The sequence below is a fragment of the Camelus ferus genome, chromosome 2 (genome assembly GCF_009834535.1).
Source record: "Camelus ferus isolate YT-003-E chromosome 2, BCGSAC_Cfer_1.0, whole genome shotgun sequence".
NCBI lineage: Eukaryota > Metazoa > Chordata > Mammalia > Artiodactyla > Camelidae > Camelus > Camelus ferus.
The window spans coordinates 106,274,632-106,301,699 of record NC_045697.1 but is presented as its reverse complement, the minus strand read 5'-3'; the positions used below and the strand labels follow the sequence as shown (position 1 = coordinate 106,301,699).

At 35.6% G+C, this 27,068-nt stretch overlaps 1 protein-coding gene across 3 annotated transcripts in view; it reads left to right on the top strand.

Annotated features, from left to right (window-relative positions):
- The window catches only part of IQCM (IQ motif containing M), a 228,162-nt gene that overhangs the window by 118,302 nt on the left and 82,792 nt on the right, over nucleotides 1-27,068 (top strand). For 2 of the 3 annotated variants that reach the window (XM_032464779.1, XM_032464778.1), the window contains 2 exons: nucleotides 1,231-1,289; nucleotides 20,606-20,867. In XM_032464779.1, the coding sequence (XP_032320670.1) occupies nucleotides 1,231-1,289; nucleotides 20,606-20,626 (80 nt within the window). In that variant the 3' untranslated portion in view covers nucleotides 20,627-20,867. Of the gene's footprint in view, nucleotides 1-1,230; nucleotides 1,290-20,605; nucleotides 20,868-27,068 lie in introns of those variants that run through there. The other variant, XM_032464780.1, reaches the window with a different exon arrangement.

The window sequence follows — 27,068 nt, the reverse complement described above, 5'->3', positions numbered from 1 at the left end:
ATTCCTCCTATCTGAGACCATTTTTCAACAGCTATTTTGTGCAAAATAATTGTCATAGCAGATTATAAACTGAATATGCAATCCATCAGTGCCTCTAGGTATCAGTTTAACCTTTGGATCTCGCCAAATGACGAGAAGGGCAATGGCCCACTTATTCTGAAGTCTTGTAGCATTATCTTCATGTGTTGTTCTTTCTACTGTTGACTGATATTGAAGGATCATGTAAAAAGTTCATATTAAACACTCTCATGTAATTGTTTAAGAAATGCTTTGGAAGCTGACTGTGACATTATACCAGGCTTCTTTTCAAGGACTCATGGAAGAAATGTTTCACAGAAAATAAGTTTGCTTCCCTTATAGATATTGTGAATGTTAGGACTGTGTTTTCTCTGTTACTTTGTGTTTTAGTTTGCCAGGCCTGCCACAATAAAATACTGTAGACTGGGTGGCTTACACGATGGAAATTAATTTTCTTACAGCTCTGGGGCAGAGTTGGTTTTCTTGAGGCTTCTCTCCTTGTTTTATAGATGGCTGCTTCTTGCTGTGTCCTCACTTGGCCTTTTCTGTAAACATGGGCCCCTGGCATCTCTTCATCTTCTTATAAGGCCACCAGTCCTCTTGGATTAGGGCCTCACCCTTATGACCCACTTCTGACCTCATTTAACATTAATTACCTCCTGAAAGGCCTTATCTCCAAATGTAGTCACATTTGGGGATGAAGGCTTTAGCACATGAATTTTATAGGAATACAGTTCAGTCTATAACACTTTGATACAAAGGAGTTTGAGAGCCAAATCTGTGTAACACATTAAGCAACATCAGAAAACACTTGACATTATTTTTCTGTCCACATTTTCCCTTTAACCTGATATTCTTTTTCTTCCTTTTTTATACATACTCTACTTTTTGTAAGCTACCTTAAATCTTTTTGTAAGACAAAGGACAAAAAAATAAGTAAATAAAAAAGTTCTTATCTATAATAGATTTGTATGGATATTTGCTCACTGAAATGATCAGTAGGAATTATATTTCTGGGGGCCAAAAGATGGTGGAGGAGTGTCCGTTATCATACTTTGAATATACTTACTTATTAAATGTTTAGGCTTATAATATATATTATAATGGAACAGTTCTCCCTTTGATAATGTAACAGAACATCAATGGAATTAAAATTTTACAGATGATGAAGTTGTTTTCCTACTATGTCAACTCTTCTTTCTCTTTTTCTAGAAAACCTTCATGAAAAAAGAACAACAGTCTGTCAAGCCCGAATCAAAGCCACAACCCAGGTATATCTTTTATATAATAGCACAAAAGTTTAAATTAATGTGCTTGCTTTTGGTTTTATCGTGACTTCTTAAGTATCTGGTTTAAAGAAGTGTAGTTTTTTGAAAGCTCATGTTTTTAACATATCTTTTTCAAAGTTTCCCATTTCATTCTACTAGGGCAAGGGGAAAAACATTCTTATTTTTTGAGTGTATTAATGCTCATTCAGTAGGCCAGGCTGTAAGTTTACTTTGCAACAGCTAGTAAAAGCAATGTAAACAGTACTGCAAGATGTTTCAGCAATTTTATTTATTAGAAACTGTGAACTACAATTCACTATGGTACAGCATGCGTTTCAGTGACTCTATGAGGGATTCTTAAGATTGCTTTGCTTCTTTGTGTAGCAAATTTATTGACAAACTTTTGTGAAAAACAACTGATTTTGTGAGATAAATTAGAGAATGAGATGGAAAGAAGGGATTGTAGAAAGTTAACAGTGACGTTTCTGGAAAGGAGAGATTTCAAACCTGTAATTTCTAATTCACTGGTGATACATTCATTTATGACTTCACCAGATATTGTTTTAGTACTCACTCAGTGCAATACACCGTGCCAAGTTATATAGATGCAAATAGCAAAAAGCCTTGGAGACTGAATCTGATCAGAAGCAATCAGTTTGGAAATCTAATCCTCTAGTAAATACAGATTTATTTAAATATATTATAGGGTACCTTTTCTTACCTGACATCCTCTTCATTTCTTCTCTCAATTACTCAAAAATTCTGGTGATAAAAGGACTATAATCCCTCATTCACACTTCCAAAATCTGGAAAGCTCCAGAAACTGTAAGTTAATGTTACCTAAGGTGGCACCAAAACTCTAAGTGTCAAACCTGACTTAAAATGACAGGTGATTATAATTACTCATAGTCTTTACTTTTTCCACTTCATATGACTATTCATGTTTGCACGCATACTAACATTAATTATATTAGCTAATTAATATCAGTATGTTTAATGACAGGACACTGCCCAGACTCTGCTTGAGTATTACATACTATATAGTATACATGCTATATTAATTTCCTAGACTTCAAAAAAGAAAATCTGAATTCCAAAATACATCTGACTATAAGGTTCAAGTACTGTGGAATTTCACTATATGATGAATCTAGACCAATATGACTATGAAATAATGCAATGCAATTACTTAAATATCCAATAAATAAATATCCAATTTAAGATTAAGTATTTTCTGAGAGCTAATCTCATAATAAATTTAGTAATAGCATAATAGCATTCATTCTGTGCTTATCTTGTACCAGGTACTTTAATTTAACTCCTGCAACAACACAATGATATATTTTTATTATCACCATTTTACTGATGGAAGAACTCAGGTTGAATATCTCACTTAGGGTCATTCAGCTAGTTGATGTCAGAGCTGGATTCAAATGTAGGTCGTTTAATTGCAAAGTCATTGCTATACTTTATAAACTAAATTGTACCAGAAGGATCTCTGGCTAAAATGTCAAGTTCTATGAGAGCAAGGAGTGTTGATTCTGTGAATACTTCTATTTAGAGCTCTTGGCACCATCCCTGGCATGTGGTAGATACTCAGAAAATATAATTGAATAAATCAACAATTTCTAGAGGAAAAGGAAAAACAAATTTGTATTGTCTAGTTGAGAAAAATTTCCTTTGGTCTTTCATAGTTTATGCATTTAACAACAAACATTAAGCACCTCCTATTTTAGGTGCCAAGATAGACTCCTTAAATTTATGGAATTTAAAGCCTAGGCAGAGTCGTTAGTTGCTGTTCACCATGGAGAGAGACAGAAACTGGAGTTTAAGTCCTGCCAAATTAATAGGGATTTAGTAAATACCTCAGTCTCTCCCTGGAAATCTTAGAAGGCCAACACCTAAGGAGTGGAGATTATATCCCAGGACTAAGAGATTTACCTTAGTACAAAGGACAAAACAAACAGATTCACCCTAACAAAGGCGTAAGCTAAGCCTTGACCAGTTTAAGATGATAAACCAGTAACCTTGCTACCACTTAGAAAAAAAAAAATCAACATTCTTTCAAGGACAGTAACACAATCCAGTCTCTACAGTGTACAATGCTTAGCTAGTACACAACAAATAAAATATTAAACAGGTTAAGAAACAGGAAAATTTGGGTTACAGCAAAGAAAAAGACATCCCAAATGTTGGAATTAGCTGACAAGGGCTCTAAAGCAGTTATTATAAATTTTCAAGAACTTAAGGAAAAATGTGTTTATAATAACAGAGGATCCCAGTGCATAAATGGAAACTATAAAGAAAATAATCAAATGAAAATTATGGAACTGAGAAATACAGTATCTGTTATGAAAATTTCATTGGATAGTTGAACAGCATATTGGAGAAGGCAGTATAGAAGGTCAGTAAATGCATAGATCTGTAGAGACTAATCTGAAGGAGAGAAAACAATGATTGAGAGAAAAATGAGCAAAGACTGATTGACTTATAAATTAATATCAAGTGGCCTACCATATGTGATTTGGAGTCTCAGCAGAAGAGAAATAGAAAAAGGCAGAAAAAGTAGTTGAAGAAATAATGGCTGAAAATTTCCAAATTTAATGAAAAACAGCTTTATGTATCTAAAAAGATCATCAATCTAAGCAAGATAAATACAAGAAAACCTGCATGTAGAAATATCATAGTCAAAGAGCTGAGAATCAAAGGCAAAGAAAAACTTTCAAAATAGCCACGGGGGAAAAATATACATTGTACAGAGGGTTACAATTCTAAGAATTATGGATGTCTTCTTATTGGAAGTGATGCATACCAGGAAGCAATGAAATTATATTTTTAAAGTGCTAAAAAAATTATCAACTGATAATTCTATATCTAGTGAAACTATCTCATAATATTGGGGTTGAAAAAATAATTTTTCAGCTAAATTAAAGAAATGAGAATATATTGCCAGCTGATCAGCACTTCACAAATGTTAAAAGAAGCTCTTCATGCTGAGAGAAATGGCATCTGCTAGATATTTGAATCTATGAGACGAAATAAAGAAGTTTGAAAATAAAAAAAAATATGAAAATGAATATTTTTCTAATTATTTTAAAATTAAACATTTAAGGCAAAATCACAGCATTATTATGGTATTTATAAGTTAGGTATATGCAAAAATATATATGACAATAATAGCAAAAGTAATGGACTTCTACTTTTGCAAGTTTCTTTCATGTCATGAATAGTGGCATTAATTCTAAGTAGTGTGAGAAGTTAAGAATGCAAAGTGTAATTCCTAGAGCAGCCACTACTACAAAAAGATAACCCTAAAAGATAATACAAAAAGTAAAATGGAATATCAAAAACTATATGGTTAACTCAAAAGAAAAGGGGAACATGTAGAGTGAATAAAAACAAATAGGGAAACTGTAGACTTAAACCCAACTGTACAAATATTTGTGTTACATATTCAGAATAAACATACAGATAAAGTAAGAGCTTGTCAGGCTGGATAAGAAAGCAAGAACCAACTCTATACTGTTTATAAGAGATGGATATAAAAAGACATTAATTAGAAATAAAAGGTTAGGAAAAGATAAACAATTAAAAAAGGTAGCCTAAGAATGCTAGAGTGGCTATGTTAACATCAAAGTAGACTTGACAGACTATTGCCAGAGATCAAAAGGACACTTCATAATTGTAAAAGGGTGAATTAATCAGAACTAGATAATAATCCTAAATATGTATGCCTTAATAATAGAGCTTTAATATAAATAAAGCAAATTGACAGGATTAAAGAATAAAATGGACAACTCCATAATTATGAGTGGAAACTTTTTACATGCTTTTTTTAGTAATTAATAAGCAAAGTAGTAAAAAGAATAAATAACAATATAGCAGATTTGAACAAACTATCAACTAATTTGACCTAATTAACATTTATAGAAGACTACATCTAAGAACTGTAGAATATACATTCCTTTTAAGTCCACATGTAACACTCATTATAGAGATAAGAACAGAAAGCAATGAAATAGAAAACAGAGACAATTAAGCAAATTAACAAAGACAAAAGCTGGTTCTTTGAAAAGATTAAAAGAATTTGTAAGCTCCTATCAAAACTAAGAAAAAGAAGAGATAAAGTGAAAATTACTAATGTTTAAATTGAAAGAAGTGGAATCACTATATATTCTATAGACATTAAAAGGATGAGAATATATGAATAACTTAATGCCTACTGCATTGGTGGACAAATTCTTGAAAAAAGACAGTATACCAAAACTGACACAGAACAAATAGAAAAGCTGAATAACCTATGTCTATTAAAGAAATTGAACTTGTCATCAAAGACCTTCCCACAAAAATACTTGCTTTAAAGAAAAAAATACGTGTGTGTGTGTGTGTATGTGTGTGTGTGTGTGTGTGTGTGTATATATATATATGTATATACACACACTATTTGATAGTGTTAGCTTATCTTTTTGAGTAGGTCCTTTTCCTGTAAACATTCTTTACCGGGTTAATTTGATTAGGAAGTTTTTTTTTTCCTCATAGGTGTTACTAAAATTAAAATTTATTCCAGCCCTTTCAATGATAAAAAAAATTGTACAGTCTGAAAGATGAGTGTTTATTATAGTTATTTTCCTGGAGCCAACCAGCTAATCTGAATGCTAAATATTTTCCTGTACAGTCTACCATCTGTTGCAGGCATAAAGAGCTGTAGCAAAGTTTTGCAGGGATATCTAGCTAACTTCTGCAGGGATTATCTTAAGCATTTTAGAGGATGATGGCTGAAGGGAAGTTCAGAGAGCACTTGATTTAATTCTTTTAATTTCCAGTTGAGAAAATGAAAGATTTAAAAAGAGTAAGTGACTTCTTCAAGGTTTCAACATCACACAAAAAATAACTGTTACTAGAATACAACCCTCAATTACAGTATTCTTACTCAATCATGCTGCTTTTATGCCATTTCTATCTAAAAATTTACAACCTTTCTGATGATTACTTAAGAGAAGTAGACTGAAACTAATCATTTAGTAAATTCAGGAGTGGCTCTAATGATTAAAACATGTTACTAGATAGAATTCTGAAGAAAGAGAGAAAGTGAAACAAAGTGAAAGTAAAGTGATGCAGTGAACTATATAAAACTATAAATATTTCACATACAGACACGTTTCATTGAAAATATTGAAGTGAAACAATATTAAGATTTTCTTGTTTATTTGAAATCTGGTACCATTTCTCTCATAAAAATTCCATGAACTTTAGAATCCAAATGTGGGACCCTTCAAATCTTGTCTTAAAGCATTTTTTTTGTTAGAAATTTCCCATGTATTTTCAACTAGAAGTACCCTTAGAGTCTGCATGAGACAAAGTATATCATAACCTTCTATCAGTCATCAGTCAACTTCTGTAAGGTACTGGCTAATTTCTGAAGTATTTTTGCATTTCAAAGGTGAAAATGTGTCACGTATATATTACCATTGCCTGGGTACAGTAAGTAGAAGAAAGTTTTTTTTTTTTTTTTTACCCTTCTTAGTTATAGAAAAAAATGAAGTAATTCATTTACACAAACCCACAAGCTTTGTGGGAACCCTCTACAGTTGGCAAATAGAACTGGTTTATGCACCCACTCAGCAGTATTTTTTAAGGAGGCAGTCACTTGGCTGTTAGAAGGTGGGGATGGGAAATTAAGCAAACTAAAAATGCTGTTGCTGCACTTGATTTGGAATTACTGCAAATCTGAGCACCTACTCCTATTCTTGGGAGGGAATGGAACCTGTTGCCTTATATGGAGAAAAAGTGGTAGATAAGGGAGAGAGAATTATTGTTGTCCTAATCTTCAATAATTATGAGCCTAAAAGGCAAATTTTCACATTTCTATGTTTTTTTGGTCCATCTTCCTGTTTTTTTTTTTTTTGTTGTTTTGTTTTGTTTTGTTTTGTTTTCCAACTGTGAAGTTCTCAAAATTTAGAAGGAGAAAAACAGATGAGATAGTATTGCTTAGGTCTATTTGCTGTGCAAATACGTATACCGAAGTACCTAAGATTTTTTGTTAGCAACATTATTAACCAGAGAGCTATAATGCTCAAATCCAGCACATTTAGGATAAATTTACAGGATTGCAGATTCCACACAATTGGTTTTATTTTGGGGTTCTTAAATATAAATTTGTGTATTTTTATGAGAGAGATGATCTTATTGTCTTGATTTTTCAATTCTGCTATAGATATTCATTTCATGTACAACCTTGCCCAACATTTAGAGAATCTAATTTTCATAGATGAACATTATAAAACTAAATTATTTGATATCTGAATGAAAGTTTCTACTTCCTCAATATTTCAACTTAAATGATAAATTTTGAAATTGTTAGAACTCTTGTGTCAGAGGACTGTTAGAAATCTTTCAGGTGAAAATAAGGTTGACAAAGCCTAAAACCATTTTTTAAGGGAAAGGAAGGTTATGTTAAGCTTTTCAAAGAGTGCCAAGCAATTTCATTTCCATTAGAATTGCCAAAGGGACATTTTTATGAGTTTTACTGTTTTTTTTTTAAAGTAAAGTGCTTTATTTAAGATTTCTAAACCAGAAAGAATTAAAGCCAATTAGATGTAACTCTTAATTTTTAGTTTTTTTAAAAAAAGTAATACATACAGGAGTTATAGTATGTATGTTTATTTTTTACCCTGATAAAGGTAAAAGTGGATGATACTTTGCAGTGAAGTGGGATTTTGTCTTTTCCTAGCATCATCTTTTTAATCTCTTCATTAACTTCTTCATGCTTAACACATTTTCTCTTATTTGTCTAGTATCATTAGTACAAAACTATCAAGAGCAGTTTATATTATTAACTAAAAGGAAATAATGCATCAGCATGCAGAGTTCTTTCTCAGTATCTAAGCAAAACTTGTGAGCCAGAAGCTATATTGATTGTAGTCTGTTATACTATTAGGATGACATTGTGCTTTTATTTTCTGTGAGAAAGATTTTCTTTATGTCTTCCTTGAGGACCACTTCAATTTGTTTGGTGTCTCTAACTGTATTGCAAATAGTATCTCCTTTTCCCTTCAGGTAATCTATTGTATTCCATGAATAAAACACTTATCCTCCTTTGATGTCTTTCTGCAGAGAGCTGTTCATCCCTTGCAGAGTCACATGACTTTAGTGATAAATTTACCTTTTGTTGAATTTCTAAAGTACATAATTGTTTTTAAAAATGACTAATTGATTTCCGATAAGAACAATCGATGGGTCTTTAATTCATAGAATTCATAGAGGAAAAACATCCTATTTTTGATTCATAATATTAAATTTGTACTTGTAAGAAGTTCGGAGGCTGGTCATCAGCCTTTCACCTTTTTAGTATTTAATTTGTTTCAATTCTGGATGTTAAAAACATTATTTAAATATAGCTTCTACGAAGTGTACCATTTTGGAAACCTTAAGTTCCTCTTTTTTTCATTCTTTAGAATTCCAAGCATCCAGATAGTTCATGGAAATATATAGATGAGGAATCATTGTATACTTCCTCCTTCCTAGTTTGTAGCATACTAGAGCTAAAAGGGTAGTAGTAACTGGAAATGACTCACTAACATGTTACTAAAAGGCAAAATTGTACTATCAATTTTAAATTTTCTCTTTTTTGATATAATGGAATATAGTGCATTTCCTGGTATATCTAAGTATGAAATTCACATTTCAGAGTCTGGAAATTTATCTAGGTACTCTAATGTTTCCTTTATCTCTCTAGAATTACTGCATTTGTCTATCATTTTTTTCCTGTCATGGATTAAGTACTCTTATTTTAATCTCAAAACAATTTTATAGTTTGCTACCTAATACCTTTCTTTTAACCTTTTCTAAAATTTGTTACCTTCTAGTGTAATATTAGCTTGTTTATGGTTAGATACCTTCTGTGAACAGTTTTTTCTGAGTCAGTACCCAGCCTAAGCATTTTCTGAAAATAGAGTTATAGTAGATAATATTTTTCCAGTGATACTTCCTCTTGTGTCTTTTGTCTTTGGTGAATTATAGAATCTCAGAGTTGAAGGAACCTTGGAGATTTTCTACTGAAACCCTCTATCCAAAGGATGAATCTCCACATAACCTCTATTTGAAAACTCCAGAGATTAGTAATGTGTCTGTTGAAGTGGAATCCCACTTCATTCTAGAGAATGCTCAGATTTTTAGACAGTTCTCTATCCCCTTGAACTGATCCACATTGGTCCTAATTCTGTCTTCTTGAAGCCACTCTTTACCAATTTTCTTTTTTTTAGATGCTCCTCCCACCCCGTGTGTGTGTGTGTGTTTGTGTGTGTGTGTGTGTGTTTGCAACATTTTTGTTAGAATGCTAATTCAAATCAGCTCAAGCAAAATTGTGCTTAAATCTGTTTGCTCACGTAAGTGGAGATTCCAAGAGTCTGGAGTATTGGTGGGCGTCTTTCTTGGTATCTATTAACACATCAGGCTCAACTGATTGAACAGACTCAAGTAATGTCTTCAGGATGTGTGCTCCTTTCATTCATTTTAAATCTCTGCTTGCCCCTGCTTGGCTTTAAAACCTCTTACTATAGACTTTTTTCTCCATGTGGTAAGGAAAATGGCTGCCTTCCAGCTATCTGTAATTGACTTACTTCCTGCTGTTACCAAAAGGAGTCTCTTCACACACACACACACACACACACACACACACAGATATTCTGGCTGACCTTCCAGCTTGGATAGCATGAGCAGCCCCATCATGGAGAAGTCACATGAGTGGAGAGGGAGAAGTGCAATTCCACAAGGAAAAAGGAGGTGAAAACAGAGGAAAAGACCCGGTGCCCACCGTACTCAAAAGTATCTTTCTTAAACTATGATGCTTTAGAAAGAACACAGTATTTCAGATATAATTATATGAATACAGTTTACAATGAGACCAAACTGTAGACACTCTAGATTAACAGGAAGCCTTTGGGGGTCAGTTCCTTAAGGGCAATACTCACGTTGCTTTAAATTGTGGAAAACAAATAAAATGTCAAACACACAAACCTTGAGGCTTTCTCAGATATTCTAATGCATCCCCATTCTGTTCTTTTTCTGTCCCTCCTTTCTCTTTATTTCTCTCCCTCCTTTTTCTTCCCTTCATCTATTATATATTGCCAAGCACACAAAGAAAATTAGTTGCTCTCATGGAATTCACAGTGTTGAAGGGTGGTAGACCCAGAGAATTAAGTTATGTAGTAACTGCAATGCTGGAAGAAAGGTACCTAACCGTCCTCATGGGTCTGAGAGGAACTAATTGTATAACATGTGTATTAACCAATTGCAGAGCTACCAGTGAAACTATCACATTTCAGCATTACAGTTAGCTCCTTATCATATTTGCCTCAAATAATTAGCTCACATGTTACCTTTTCAATAATCCTACACTTGCCCTGACACTATTTAAAATTGTATCTTCCATACCTGCTAGCATACCCCAACTGCATTACCCCGCTTTATTTTTTTATCATAGCACACATTGTCTTCTAAGATACTCTATAATTAGCTTGTTTGATTATTGTGTTTCTCCCAATAGAATATAAGCTTAATGAGGACAGGGAGTTTTCTATGTTTTATTTACCAGTGACTCCTCAGTCCTAGAAGAGAATCATATACTAGGTGAATGAATGAATGAATAAATGAATATACATTTAATGCATGAATTAAATTTTTGGATCTTTTCTCTGCCTTCTAATGAACTTCTTTTTCCCTTTCCAGGCATCTATAGCTTCTATTTCAGACTTTCTACTGCTTCCTAGGTCTCTTCACTGGAATATCCCACAACCATGTCTCAAAATTGAAATAATTATGTGTTCTCTCTCCTGTGTCTTTTCTCCTGTATTCCCTCTCTTACCAGTAATGATACTATCCACTCTATCACCCAAAACTACTCAGTCAGCCTTTATTCTCTACCTTGTTTACAAAGATTTTATAAGAACCTTGAAATTTGCCTTCCTGAAATTCAGAAACATCATAAATCATTCCCTGGTATAGCAATCTAGTGAAAACAAAACAAAAACAATAATAAAACTAAATTAAAATAAAGGAAATGAATTCAGGATGGCATGACATTCTTTTTGTATACATTCTGGCTCTTGGCACCACTGCTACTTTTCTTTAGTTCCTCACATACCATCCACCTGATAACTGATACAATCTGAATGATACTGGCTCATACTTTGCAATTTTTTTATTCTTTCCTTTTAAGAAAATGAAGACATTTGCTATTCTCCAGAATTCTTACATGACATTCATCCTCCAGTTTCTCAAAGACAGCAGATCAACAGATGAATCTGGAAAATTATTTGCCTGAGCCTAGAAAATTTAACTAAGAGCAGCTTTAATTTTGTTTATGACATTTTTCCTTGGTTTGAGCTTCAGTTCTTTCTTATTGGTACTTGTTCTGTCCTTTTCAGTCTGTTTTTTTTTTTTTTTTTTTTGCCTCTTGAGCAAAATAGAAACAGTTGAGCTTGAGGTATTGTATTTCCATTAAAGTCCAGGTGGTGCTGATGCTGCTGGTCTCCAGACCACACTTTGAGTTTCATGCTGGAGGATACACTGGACTATGTCCAGTATTTCCCTCTATTCTCAGCTCTGTCAATTTCTAGGATGACGTAGTTGCTTTTTCCTAGGGTTGTCTAGCTAATAGAGAAAGCTGTGGTAAATCACCTTAATGATATCCTAGCACTATAATCTTGTGATAGCAAACTACCTGGGAAAATAGCTACCAGAGAACTGCATTTCCTGGGAAATGCTACCGTTTCAAAACACACGCTTACCTCCAAGTCAGGTGTTATTATTTAGCTGCACCTTCAGTCTTCCCGTCCCACCATCCTCAGGATTGTTTCTCAGTGCTGTCAGTAGAGAATAAAGATAGCTAAGTCTAGGTCAAATAAGTGAGTGCCTCAGTCATCAACTTTTTTCCTAATATCATTTTATGTTGCTTGGTGTGTCCTTTGTGCTGATCCTCCATCTTCCCCAACTTTCTTCGCTCATGACTATTTCCCTGGCCCTTAAAATGTCTACTTTACTCTGAATCTTCAGAAACTACCGGTCTCTTGCTTGACCATGCCAAGAACTTTGAAACTTCCTCTTATTTGTTAATTGTGGAATTTTGGTGTCTTCCTTCCATTACTTATCCTCTCATGCCGGGGACCTTCTCAAGAGGGCTTTGTACTCAAGCAGGAGCAGGTTGCACAATAGACGGCCAGCAGCCTGGAGCTCTGAATGTGTCCAGAGTCCAGCATGTCAGCACCATCGGGTTGTCCTAATCTTACCTGATTGGGTGGGACAAAGCACTGCAGCAGCAAAGAGGACACAAGAGTAGCCAAGCACCCAGAGACAGGCTCTCTGATAAAACTGAGTTAGTGCATATTGGCTTAGGTTCCTGGCAGAACTGGGGACTTGCACTCCCTTCCCTGGAATAGCGGTGACTGGGAGAGAGTTACTTCCTCTCTCGTGTGCATGGGATGTATCTAACTCCACCCATGTCTGCCGAAGGATGCAGCAGCAGGGAAAAAACTGACCATGTGGAATCAGCAACTGGGAAAAAGAATGGCTTGGCTTGATTCAAGGGGAAGGTCCTGGGTAGCTGTGATTCTGTCACCCAGGGGAGCACCTGAGGGTCCCTAATCTGTACATAAACTGTCTCTAGTAAACACAGGCACCCCTGTCTTAGGCAAAGGAGCAAGGAAGCCCTCTATCCTGTTTCTAATAACAAGCTCTGGGAAAGCTTGCAGAAAACCAAACTGACTATATCTTCTAGCTGTGTTTACATGACAAGAACCAGAGGACTTATCCACAAGAAACTGGTAGAAGCTGGCTGAACTTGAAAACTGGGACAAAGATCTCTCTACAGCTCATTGTCATCTCATTTTAACACTAAAATCCCCACCAGAGGGCACCATCTTGGTTCCATCCACTTGTGACCCAAACCCTAAAAGACCATAAAGGGGCAGAAAAGAGTCCTGGATCCCATTCCAGGAAATCATCTCCCACTTCCATGAGCCTAAGTGACACTGGTCTCCACCCTTTTAGCCCCTTTTCCTATAAAAAGCTTGTCCTCGCCTACACTCGGGGAGAAGGTGCTTTTAGAGCAAGAGCTCCTCCTCCTCCATTTGTTGGCCAATGAATAAAATTTCTGTCTGCTGCTGCAAAAAGTAATTTCACCTTATTGATATGAACAATAACTGAGGAGGGAAGGCAGCTAACGTATTGGTACCAATTCCTGTGTGGAAGCAGAAGGAAAATGTCTGAGGAGCAGCAAGCAGAATAACAGGAGGGAGAACACACAGTAACCCTGCACACAGAAGTAAAATGAGGATGCATGAATGTCTCAGGCAGGGAAAATCAGATTTTCTATCACTTTTTCATGGAAGTACTCATACAGAGGGAGAGTAGAGAGGCAGAACCCAGGGGAGGTAGGGATACAAAGTACCATTCCTCTCTAGGTTGCTGTGAAGACTGTCCACATTTCCTGCTTTTCTAATAGAGTTCAGCTTGCTTCCTGACCATCGCTCTGTGTGTGTGCTTGCTTGAGGGTCTCCTGGACTCCAGGGAATGACAGTCCCTAAAACACATGTGTGGTTGGGGATGAAATACTGAGTATAATATCAGGAATTGTTTTTACAGTCACCTGAACTTTTGTGGGGGTTTCTCTCCTAACCTAAAGCCCTCTTCTAGGGAGAAGGAATCTGTGCACCAGTCTTCATTGTCTGCTCTTTTTGAGTAGACATGAGAGAGACGGATGGCAGTGGGTAGAGCCAGTTCTCCTCCATAACTGCCTCAAGTTTGGGCTGGGAGCAAAGGGCTATCCCAAGAGACATAAATTGATGTTTTGGGAGAAAGAGCAGACAACTCACTGTGTTCCCTGTTCCATAGACAAGCTTGTGAAAAATGGAGAACTGTGGTCACTGTGCCACAGTAAAATCAGCTCCCATTACACCTGTGGCATAAACGCCCAGGTCATTACAGACATCTTCAGGAGTAGTTTTCTTCAGTGTCCTACAGATGAAACACGTAGGCACAATAAAAAGGAGTTTTAACTGTTTGTATTAAAGAGAATTCCCTGAAAGTGCACCGTAATTACCTTGCCCATAAAGTCAGAGTCCATTAAGTTTGAACAAAACGTGTATTTCCTTTCTGCTTTTGCTTTTCTCTTGTGTGAAACGATAATTTCAGTTTAATTCATAATAAATAGTTCTCCTCCAGAATGTTTATACATAAGAGAAAGAATAATTGTGTTTTTTTAAACTGAATTTGGAATTTAAAAATCTCTTTCTTATTTTGAAGAAGAGCTGTTGGAAAATTCAAACCAAGCAGCAGCAGCAAAAACAAAATCCATCTTTCCAGAAATCTGACATAATGGGCTGAGAGATGTCTTCCTAGGAAAATCAGGTGGAGCAGGGAGCAGACATACTCCCAGCCCAGTGTAGCATTTGCATTTCTGGATGGGTACTAGTTAGAGCACTTTAGGTGATTGTTTAAGGCAAGTACCCTCAGAGGCTTCAAATAGAATATTAGCCTCCGCCCTTTAATATGATCTGGTTAAAGAGATTGCTGTGGAACTGGGGGCCTCCAAAAATAAGAGGTCTCTTGGCTGTTTTGGGTCAAGGCAGGCTAGCATTGTGAGGAATGATCAGAACACAAAAGAAGCATAGAGAAAGCCCAGAAGAAAACACATTCAGATATTTAAACTATTTAAAATTTTGTCTAAATTAAAGTGATTCTATCTTACATTTCAGGAGGATTGCATTTGATTTTTTAAAGTTTCAAGAACCCTGCTCTGATTTTTTTAAGTGAACAGGTTTTGCTAGCATGAAGTACTAAACCCGTGGCAAGATTTGCAAATAAATAACATTGAGACAGTATTAATCATGGAAATGTATTACATCCCTGTTCATAAAAACCTCTACCGCCCATGCTGAATTTAATGCATTGTTTTTAAACTGAACAGACCTCATATAGGGCATTAAAGTAGGCCACAAACTTGTTTCACTCGTTAGCCAAGCTGCTTTCAGATCCAGCATTCAAAGCACAAGGGCATCACATGTCTCCACTTCAAGGCTGCCCGTACAGGAAACGAAAGCCCTCGACACAGCTTGGTAGCAGAGGATCCAAATCAGAGTAAATTGTGTAAATTATAACCAAATTGCAAAGCATTTGGACAAAGCAGGCATGCTAGTCTAATCAGGCAAGCGACGATATTTACTTTTCGATAGTGCAGGTTGGAAGAGGAATAAGGGAAGGGAGGCAGCATCACAAATCTCTTCTAATGTATTTCTGAACTTGGCAGCCTGAACTGGTTTTGCCACATATTTGCAGCTTAAAAAGTATTTGGCTTTTACAACAGCCAAAATAAGTATCCCTTAATCACTTTCAACCTGTGAACAGATGGGCAAAGAGTGCTTTTATAAATGGAGCATACAAAATACTTCAATATCAGCCAAAGCTAGTTAGTAGCAATATCTGAACCAAACTCTAAAACTGAGTTAGTGTTTAATACATATTATCAGTATAAGCATTAGCAGTTGAAAGGAAATTCCCTCTTCAAATGTTTGCCAAGCTCAGTGTCTAATGTTCAGACACGATTAACTTACTAATTAACTTATTGTCTCTTTTCTCACATGTAATCTTGCTTAATGATTTCTCCTCTCACTGAAAACTGTTTGGTCTGATACCTTGATCATAGATTTGTCAGATCTCAAGTGAAAGAGGCAAATTCAGCTCTTCAGTTCTGGTCTTTCTCTTAAACTTTTTAGAGTGACTTTAGTAAAAGGTGGTTTGGGGAAAAAGAGGGTGGTCTCTTTATGGTGAAAACTGGTTTCATATCTAGCCTTTAATGACTGACATTTTTATCTTTATAAAGACTTTCTAAACGAGTTTTTTTTTAAATTGAGATATAATTGACATATAACATCACATTTATTTCAAGTGTACAACATAATGATTAGATATTTGTATATATTGTGAAATGATCACAGAAAGTCCTGTTAACATCCATCACTACACATAGTTACAAATTTTTTTTCTTGTGATGAGAACTTTTAAGATCTTCTTTCTTAGCAACTTTTAAATATGCAATACAGTGTTATTAACTATAGTCACCATGCTGTACACTGCATCCCCAGGACTTATTTATTTTATATCTGTAATATGTAACTTTTAGCCTAAAAGAGTTTTACAGAGACTCTTTAGTGGCTGAGAATCCATAAAATTAATAATTATCTCCATATCAGAACTGTAAAATCTATAAAAAATGATAATTATCTCCATATCAGAATGGTATTAAGACATTATGAAGGAAGATAAATTTAAAAATTACATTTGGAGAAGTAAGCAAAAGATAGTTTCTACTGATTCTTTAATTCAGAGGAGGTTACTCTGCCTCCATGTATCAGACAGTCACAATATATTTCCCGCATCACACCTACATGCTGCTGATTCTTGTACCCTGAATGAAGTTGACCATTTATGTAATAGAGTCAGTATATGTGGTATGACTGTCTTTAATATCTCTGAAACAAACAAAAGAAAAAGAAAACCTGAAGCCATTCACTCAAATCATTCTAACCATTGAGGATTGGGGTTTGCCAGTGCCAACCTCTCTAAAGTCATGACATAATTTTGTCCTGTCTTGATTTTATCATACATAGTTCAAGATGGGCTTTGAATTCTGTGTTAATCACAACTTCGTGATCTTGGGACATCACCTAATTTCTCTCAGCATTAATTTATTAAATCAGACTAGAAACATTTATCCAATAAAATTATTTTGCAGATTAAAGCAGAAAGTGTGTTGGGAGTAAATGCTTAATAAAAGATTGCCACTATTACTGGTATTAATGGGTTTAGTTATTATAATTTTCATTTCTATTATGCAATGTATATTTGTCTATTTCAAATTTAAACAAAATGGAAACCAAGAAGTAAACATTTTGCTTTATAACTAGTGTTGTTTCTTTACAACCTAGTATTTAATCAGGGATTTGCATGGGTTTTATTGGAGGACTTAATGAATCAGAATCTATAGGGCAGTTCCTGAGTAAGAGTTCTTTGAAAATATTTCTCAGAGGGTTCTCATGCCACCCTTGATTCAGAGCCACTGTAGTGATAGTCACCAATAAAGTTTTGATTTCTGTCTTTCTGTTCCTATTTACATACATCATTAAGAAAATAATGTTGCAATCCTATAATGCATATAATTTAATATCTCTTGATATAATTTCTCTTATTCTCTTGATACAAGTTTTTGAAATCATAAATATTTTCTCAGGTTATTGCATAATCTTCATAAACATCACTTTTATGACCTCATAATAATTTATTGATTGGATATAGTACAATTTCCTTAGATACTTGTTTCTGAATTTCTCCCATCATAAAATGAAACTATGATGGATATCCTTACACATACAGTTTTTTTTTTTTTAAGATTTCAGTTCTTTTGGAGATAAGTTCCAGAGAGAAATTACTTGTGTTTGTTTATCATGGAATAAAAGATGCCTTTCTTCCCCTGACTGAGATATTAATGTGCATACTTGCTCATGATGGAGAAAAGACAAGTTGCCAGTTTGCTTTCTCAGCCTTACCTCGTGGTCAAGTTGCACTCATAAGGCATGGTTGTGTCCAAATAAGTTTGTTTAGCAACTTTTGGTTTAATATCATTAACTTGGTGCTTTATTGGGGCCAATTTCAATAACATAGATGACCTAAGAGGTGTTGGTTAAAACAAGAAGATGTCTATGTTGCATGGTTAGCAAAACTGGCAAAACTTGAGGCAAACCTCAGGTTTTTAAAAAATTTACCCCATGAAGCATTTGTCACGAGTGTCACTACTTGACAGCGATAATTTACCTCTGAAATAAAATCTTTTAAAAATCAATTAGACAATTACTGTGTTACCCTTTGGGTATAAACATAAATATGTGTATCAGTAATTTATTGCTACAGTAACATCACAAAGTTTAGAGGTTGAAAACAACAACCATTATTTTTCATGAGTCAGTTTTGATGATCTAGTCCAGACTCAGCTGATAACAACCTGGGCTCACTCAGGTGGATTCGTCTTGTCTCTTCTCATGTGGTCTCTCATCCTGTAGAGGCTTGCTGGATTGTTCTCAGAGATGGAGGGTTCCATGAGAATGGAACTGTATGAGGCCTCTTGGGGTACATGCTAAGAACTGGTACGGCGTCATGTGCACTTTTGAGTACATGAATAAGAACTCTGTGCCATTCAAGGCAACTTAGGAGACCAGCAGAGCTCCGCTGACCACTGCTGGTGCTTCTACAGTGTACATCACACATCACCTTACAGTCAGTCACATGTATTCCTTTAAAACTTACTCACTCCTTATTTTTAGAACATGGAACTTTACTTATAAAGTTGGCTCATTTAGGTATTTCTAGAAGACTTCTCTTACTTTTCTGAGAGAAAGGAGGAAAAGTCATGAACTCAGAATCCTTTATATTTCACAGTAGGTCTTGAAACTCAGGACAGGCCAGAATGAATCATTTCTATTTCATCCGCATTCCCAGTTAATCTCATACATGAAGACCTGTTTATAAAATTGTTATATTAACTGAGCAAAAAATACTTTTAGAAGGCACAGCTCCTTCTTTTCTAAGCTATTCAAAATAAATCTTAATTTAAACAAACAAAAAGAAAACTTTGCTTTGTTTTCTTTGCCTCTTCTGGTAGCTTTGTCTATCTAAATATTTCTTCACAGAACAAAATGTTATATTTTTGACTCATTAATCTACAAAAGTTTTCTCAAGAGAGAGAATGAGGGAAAGAACCAACCAAAGATGCAAAAGAACTATAGTTACAAGAACATCATACAAAGCTAACTTCCTTTATTTCACAAGCATGGAAAGGACATTTTTCATTTATATACACAAACACAAAGAAAAATAATAGCCTCAATTCTACCTCTTCAGCTAGAGGGCAAAGGTAAATATGGAGGACAGTTTTCTGTGTCTGAGTAAATCTCACTAGCCAGTAGTGGCTTCTTGGGAGTAGGAGGGTCTGGGAGTCAAAAAGGATCTCCAAGGAATACTTGTTATGAAAGTCTGTTGATCTGAAGCTGATCTCCATTGTAGTGGGTACAAAATTATCTCTTAAATGATTTTAGCTATTACTGGTATTCAAATGACATATAATACAGAGCATATCAGAAGTATCACAAGCTTCAAGACAAACTAACAGAAAAGACAAATGAAAAAGGTCCCCTGTCATCTACCATCTACCAGCCAACAGAGACTAGATGGCTGGGTCCAGTAGTCAAAATCAGGCTTCCGACATGGAAGAAAAATAATGGCTACGTACAAAACAGAATAGGACTCGACAAGAACCAGTTTAGTGCAAATATCAAAACAGACTCAGAGGAGAAAAAAATGCAGAAGCAGCGTCAGTGATATTCACTTGAAATCAAGAAAGTTGGGTCTGGGATTCAGAGGTCTTTTTAGGGTAAGACTCAGCTCCAGTGTGTGAAATGACCTAAGCATCTCAGTGGAACTTCAGATGTGAAAGATGCAGAAACAAAAGCAATTAAGAAGAAAAAAGCATGTTTGGATGCTAAGAATTGTAAGAAAACTACACTTTGAACTTTGGAAGACTGGAAAACTTTGACTACCATATAAAATATACAACAGATGTATAAAGGAAAAAAGCAGGCACAAGAGTACCAAGGTTGCAGACAGTCTGTTCACATTAGGAAGTCTGCAGTTTTCTCACGTGGTTCTCATCACTGCGAGGGCATCCATATCAGTATTGTAGGACTTGTCATGATTTCCGGTATGATGCCTCCTTCCTGCTGTCTAGTAGTCCACTACCCTATCAATACACCACCATGCCTCGCAACTGAGAGCATTTGGAAAATAAAATTACTTTTCAGATGATATTTGGTAAGCAGAGTATCAGTGCCAAATAATTCTGAAGCAGTCTTTAGTTTAAAATAGCTTCTGGGACGAGAAAGTTATTTTTACTAATGTGCCCTGTCATATGAAAATTATTTTGTTCCTTAGATACTGTATCTCTCGTTTGTATAGCTGTGGGTGAATTTTGACAACTTTACCTACTTTTGGATTTCCTTTCTTCAGAAGGTTAATTTGATACATATTATACAGATTCTGGCATATTCAACCTTCTTTGGAGAATCCTACTGACATGTTCAGGTTATATATGTATATGAATTATATGTGCTAATTACAGTGTATTTCCTATTTCAATATATTCATTATCAAAACAAATTTAAGACTTCAGGAATGTTTATTTTCCTTATTAACAATGAAGTTTTATGTTTTATTTTTAGTGTAAAACCGATTCCAAGTAAAAGTGATAAATTTGGCAATAAAGTTAAAAGAATTGGACCACACATAGAAATCTTCCAAGTGTTCCGGGGAAGGAAAAAATTAATAACCAAAAACATAGTTAAAATGATCACCGTCATACAGGCGCTTATCAGAGGATGGCTTGAACGCAGAAGATTCCAAAGAATAATGACCAAGGTAAAGCATATCTGGAATGTTATAATGTGTTTAAAACTTGTTTTTCCTTCCAGTTTTATTGAAGTATAATTGACGTGCAGCACTGTATAAGTTTAAAGTGTACAGCATAATGATTTGACTTACATACGTCATGGAATGATGACCACAGTAAGTTTAGTGAATATCCATCATCTCCTATACATACAAAAGTAAGAAATGGAAAAAAAAATTTCCTTGTGATGCAAACTCTTAGGTCTTACTCTCCTTACAACTTGCATGTATAATGTACAGCAGTGTTAACTATATTTATCATGTTGTACATTAGATCCCTAGTACTTATTTATCTTGTAACTGGAAGTTTGTACTTTTTGACTGCTTTCATCCAATTTCCCCTTCTCCTACTTGTCTTTGGTAGCAACAAATCTGATCTTATTGAGTCTGTTTGTTTTTGAAGTATACTTGATCCACAAGTATAGTTTCTGTTACACAACATTGGGGTCTGATTTTCTGTACATTTCAAAATGATCACAACAAATCTAGTTAGCATTTGTCACCATACAATGATACATGCCTAATCATTGACTATATTCCACACACTGTACATTTCATACCCATGACTCTCATATTTTACAACTGGAAGTTTGTTCTTCTTAATCTTTGTCACCTGTTTCTGTCTTCCCCACCCACTCCTCTGGCAAAAACCTGTTTGCATTCATGGCTCTGTTTCTGTTTCATTATGTCTGTTCATTTGTTTTGCTTTTTATATTCCACATGTAGGTGAAATCATACAGCATTTGTCTTTCTCTGTCTGTCTGATTTCACTTAGCATGATACCCTTCAAGTCCATCCAAAGTTGTCAAAAATGGCAAGATTTCATTCTTTTTTTTTTTAGTGGTTGAGTAATATCTTGTTGTGTGTATATATATCACACCTTCTTACCCATTCATCCATCAATGGACTTTAATTCAGTTAAGCTGAATTTGGATAGTCACCTGGTCAATATATCTATAATTTTTCTCAATAAAGTTCTGTCTCCACTTTTTGGTTTAAGAAAACGTTATGAATAATCTATTCTTGTGACAATTTCAGATTGTGTCAGATTAGAGACTGAACAAATGCCTGGCTTATCCTTAACCCAACAGTTTTGGGTCTACTTTTACTCTAAGGCTGGGGCCACCTATCTTTGCACTGATTTTGTTTCCTCTGTGCTATTGGCTTATCCTCTGTTTAAAGCAACTTTCCTCCACTTCCCACACTCCTGGGTACTCTCGCAGTTTAAACGTTCACCTTAAAAAGAAATTACACACATTTCCACACATCCACCTGAGCAACTTTTATATATAGCAATCCTGACTTTCAGAATAAATCACAAGGACCTGTTCTGGTTGGGCAAATACAGAAGAACCTGAGGGGATGGATTTTGGCAAACCTTTGAGGAAATTAAAAAAATGTCCTCACCTTGAGGGCTAAAGTTGTACTACTAATATAGGAATTTGGAAAAAAAAACTAGAAATTGAAGAATAGATCAGGAATTCTGTGTGGAGCTGCTGTGTTCATTTTATAGATGAAGAAACTAAAGCTCAGAGAAACTAGGTCATTTGCCCAGGGTTGCACTGCTGGTAAGGGACTGAGCTAGAATTCAAACCCATGTCTCTCTGACTTCAAAGCCCATGCTTAGTCTACATATTATATCATTGACTTAAACTATTTGATGACTAATTGCTCCCTAATCTAATCTAAAGCCATGTCCCAGACCTGTCTCTCTAGTTCTAGATCCAAGCATTAAGTTGCCCATTGGAAAGGTCCATAGTTAAATCAAACTCCACATAGCCTTACGTGAACCATTTTCTTATTCTACAGAGCTCTTCCTTTCCTGCACTACTTATATTGTTGAACTGTGCCACCACCCATCGTCCAAGCTGTGCACCTGGAATTTTCTTAGACCCCTTCAGCTTTCTCACCCCCCTGTTCAATTGGTTACCACTTCCATAACATTTCTTGTGCCACTCTTCCCCTCTGTTCTTCTTGCCAGAGCTTCTATCCATCACCCCTCACATGGAGAACTGCGGTGGTCTCCTAGTTGTCTACCTGCATGTAGGCCTCCTCCCATCTGATCTGTCATATGCAGAGGAAGCTCCACTCTGACTTCCTTATTTCATGCCTTATAATCTTTTGATGGTCCCGTGTTGCTAATTGGATAAAATATGAATTCTCTAACATAGTACATGTGGCCTCCTTGGCCTGGCTCTTGCCCACTGTCCAGCTTCGTCACATGGCACTTCTTCACTAATACCCTGGGCTCTAGCAAAGCCCAAATCCTTATATTCCCTGACTGTTTCCTATTACTTTATGAATCTTTATGCTGTTCTCTTAGTCTGGTATACTCTTCCTCCCTAATTTTCTGACAAACTCCAACTCATTCTTTAAGCTCTTCCTTAAGTATACACACCCAGATATGCTCTCTGGTCCATCAAGCAGAGTTGATCTCTCCATTTTTGGTCAATAATTTGCCCAGTCCTCTGCATTTTGACCTTTTGTTTACATGTTTGTCATGAACAATACAATTTATGTGACCTATTTGGGAGTACCTGCTCTTTATTTTTATATTTATAGTACCACATACTGTTTTGTCACATACACTCTCTCTCATTTTAACTATATTCACTCATTACCTGCTGTTTTTCTTGTTTATTTACTTGTCTCTGTATGTTTATATTGTTTTCTGTCTTGTTTGCTACTGTGTTCAAATGCCTAGAATAGAGCTTGGCATGTGATAGTTAATTCAACAAATGTCTTTTGAATTAATTCAGCAAAATATAGTTATAGAATTTTATCAGATCACTCTAATGATTCACATATATCATATACATAAATATATAGAGACATATAATATATGTCATATATACATACCGTATATATAATATAATTTAACTTAATTATAGTATTTTCTGATATTGGAGAGAATTGTAACATCATCCATAACTTCTGGGACAAAAACGGGTCTAAAAACTTGGAAAGTAAGAGTGGGTCCAAGATGACAGTGAAAAGGTGAGCTCAACAAGGAAAATGTTGACTTTCTAGGCAGAGGTAGAATTTGAGATGAAAAGAATAAGAAGCATTATTAAAGAGTCAGAGCAAATGTGGATTGTTGCCTTTGATTTGGTTAAAAAACGTGTTATGATCATGGATTTTCATTTTTATTCCGCCATCGGCATGCTGCTTTGTATGTTGGACAGCTGCTCTGTTGATACAGTTAATGTTGTGCTTGTTGTCAAAATGCTGGTGGGGCAGGCCTGTGATGCACGTGTGGTCCGGTTTCAGACTGAGCCTGTGTGCAGAGTTGCTGTTGGAGGAATTCTTGATAGACTTTCTGCTCTAGAGGCTGCACAACAAACCACTGGGTAGTTGTCAGCACTGTAGCCATCCCTCCACTGGGACACTTTCATAGTCCTACTGTTTGGTTGGCACTTGAGGGCTTGTGGCTGTAGACGGCATCTGCTAGAATGTCAGTCACTCTAAGAAAACTCAAGAGACTATACAGTTTCCACCATTTCCTGTGAAATGCTCCAGTTTGGGTTTATTTAGAAATAATTAAGTAACATTGAGTTATATCAGTCATAAGGAGACTGCAGAGATTGCTCCATTTAACTATCAGCATTATTTATTTCCACCATTCGAAATATTCTTTTCCTTTTAAAGTTTTTATGTTGTTTGTTTGCATATGTTCTGCTTTAAGTTAATATGATCCAGAAAAAAACATAGACACAAAAACAGTGTTTACCTCAATGTTATGCTTCTAAAAATTACTGACTCAGGACAGTGAATTGGGGGAAGAGTGTGACAAAATTAGAGAAAGAACAACTAGTATGCTTTTTCAGTAGTTCAGTGCATAATAGTATTGGCTTGGGGTAGGATTGGAGAAATGGACAGTAGATAGGACATTGGATTTAATTGGATTTGGAGATAAAGGAGAGGGAGTAATCAAGAATGGTTCCTAGATTTTTGCCTTGGGCAACCTGATGGATGGTTGTGAAATACAGAACTTCAGAGGAAGAGTGCATAAGAGAAGGGGGGAGGAAAGAAAAGGAGATAGAGTTTAGGTTTTAAACCTGAGTTTAATGTGCCTGTGGAACATCCTTGAAATGTCTGGGATGCAATTGAACATGTGAGTCTAAAGTTTAGAAGGAAGATGGGGCCAAAAGGAAACATTTGGGATCCAGTAATAGTTCTTAAACTCTTTTCACCTTAACACACCTGAAAAAGAATGTAAAACTCTCTCACTCATAAAAATAGTTCTATTTGGCAATAGTTCTTATTTTATCTCTGAGAAATCTCTTTCCCCAGGTGACTGAATGGCTCCTTTACTTCATTCATGTGTCTGTTCATTGTCACACTATGAAAGAGCCTGCCCCGTGCTACCCTATAAAAAATAATACCTACCCTAGTTCCTTCCTATTCCATTTAAAACACTTTACTGCTCTTCATACCACTTACTGCCAAGTACATACCTATTTGTTGACTGTGTTATTCCTTCCATCAGAATGCAACACACTGAGACAGGGATTTTGTCTTTCCTGTTCACTAATCTATCCACAAAGACTAGAACATTTCTGGCACATGTTTTTGAATAAATTATTTTTAACATGATGGAGGATGTGTAATAAATAACATATTGGGAAGAGAGGATGTGAAATTTGGAAAGTCTTCTTCTGGACATTTTGATTCGGCTCCCTGACCAAAGATGCCCTCCTGTACTCTACCCTCATCCATAGATTTGAGAATCATTATTAGTGATACTGTCTGGAGCCACTGGAATTGATGTCATTGTCCAGATAGAGTCTATAGAGTAAGGAGAGAAGCATGGAAAGGTAAGAGTGGGAAAGACCAATCTCAGAGGGCAGGCAGAGGTGAGGATTCCACAAACAATGAAGCAAAAGCTAGAGAGATATGAAGAAAACCAGAATACGCTAGATCAAGGAAGTTCAGACACAGTACAAGAAGAGAGTTGGGTCCATGATTTCCAGTGCTGCTAGGAATGAAGTCCTAAGCAAAAATAGGTAAAAGATATGAACCAGTACTTCATAGTAGGAGAAACATAAATGGCTAGTAAACATGAAAAGAGGCTACTCTTGCTAGTAATCAAAGAAATTAAGTCCCGCTAAGTATCATATAGTAGTGGACTTCTCCAAACAAGCAATCATTCATTATTTAAAAAAGAAAGATATGACCATACCAAATAAAAAACAAACTTGAAATGCATATTGGAAAAAAAAGTTTAAATCCTGATGTGTAAGTATGATACATTTTTCCTTTCCAAGTCAACATGAATTGGAAAATTATAATCAGTAATTTATGAGTCTTTTATTCTAATATTGCTGTTGTAAATATCAATCTGTACATTTTTTTGGATTTAATTCTATCTTGAGAAACATTTAGAAATATGGGGGAAAACTTACATACAGAGATGTACATACCATCACAACTGAGGCATATTTCCATACGGAAGACTGGTGGAGAGGCATGCTGTAGTAACCACAAAGAGGGACCATTGCAATTTTCTCTCACCCAACTTCTTAACCATGGAAAACTCCTAGGTCACTTTCCGAATGCCTCGGATCTGAGAAGTGTTCTTCATAAGGTGTGTCCACAAAAAAGGATTTAGTAAATTTGTTGGGAAAACACTCAAATTGGATTTGGTCGCTGCCTAGTGTCCTTGCTCTCTTAGCAAATGTCATCATTCCACTAAGCAGCATTCTAAGCTGGAATCTTTTGGCTCATATTCTAAGGATACAATTAAAACAGTGTTTGATTCTTAGTTATAAGCAAAAGAAACCTACTGACAGATTTAAGCAGAAAGGCACTGAGTAGAATATTGGGCAGAGGTCTGAAGAACTAAGCTCAGAAGCATGAAGGGAATGATGAAGGCTAGCCTAGATAGTGCCCAGGACTCTAGCCAAATCCTGCACAGAGTCTGATGCAGATGCTAAATCCTGGGTATTACTGCCTTCACAAATGCTACCCTTGAAAAGTGGATTCTTGCTCCATGGTTACTCTGCCACACAAATAGATTTCCCACTGTTTCACTTTTAAAAGCATTATTAATTTCAATTCAAAGCCTGATGCTGGTGTGGATAATGGATGAAGCTTTGTCACATGTCTGCATCCTAGCAACAGAGGAGGCTTGGGTCATAAGCATCTGATTTGTGGCTTCAAATTGTAGGAGGTGAGTTCTGCCTCCTACTAAGTTTCATACAGTGGGGAATGCTCCAAAAGTGTGAACAATCCATT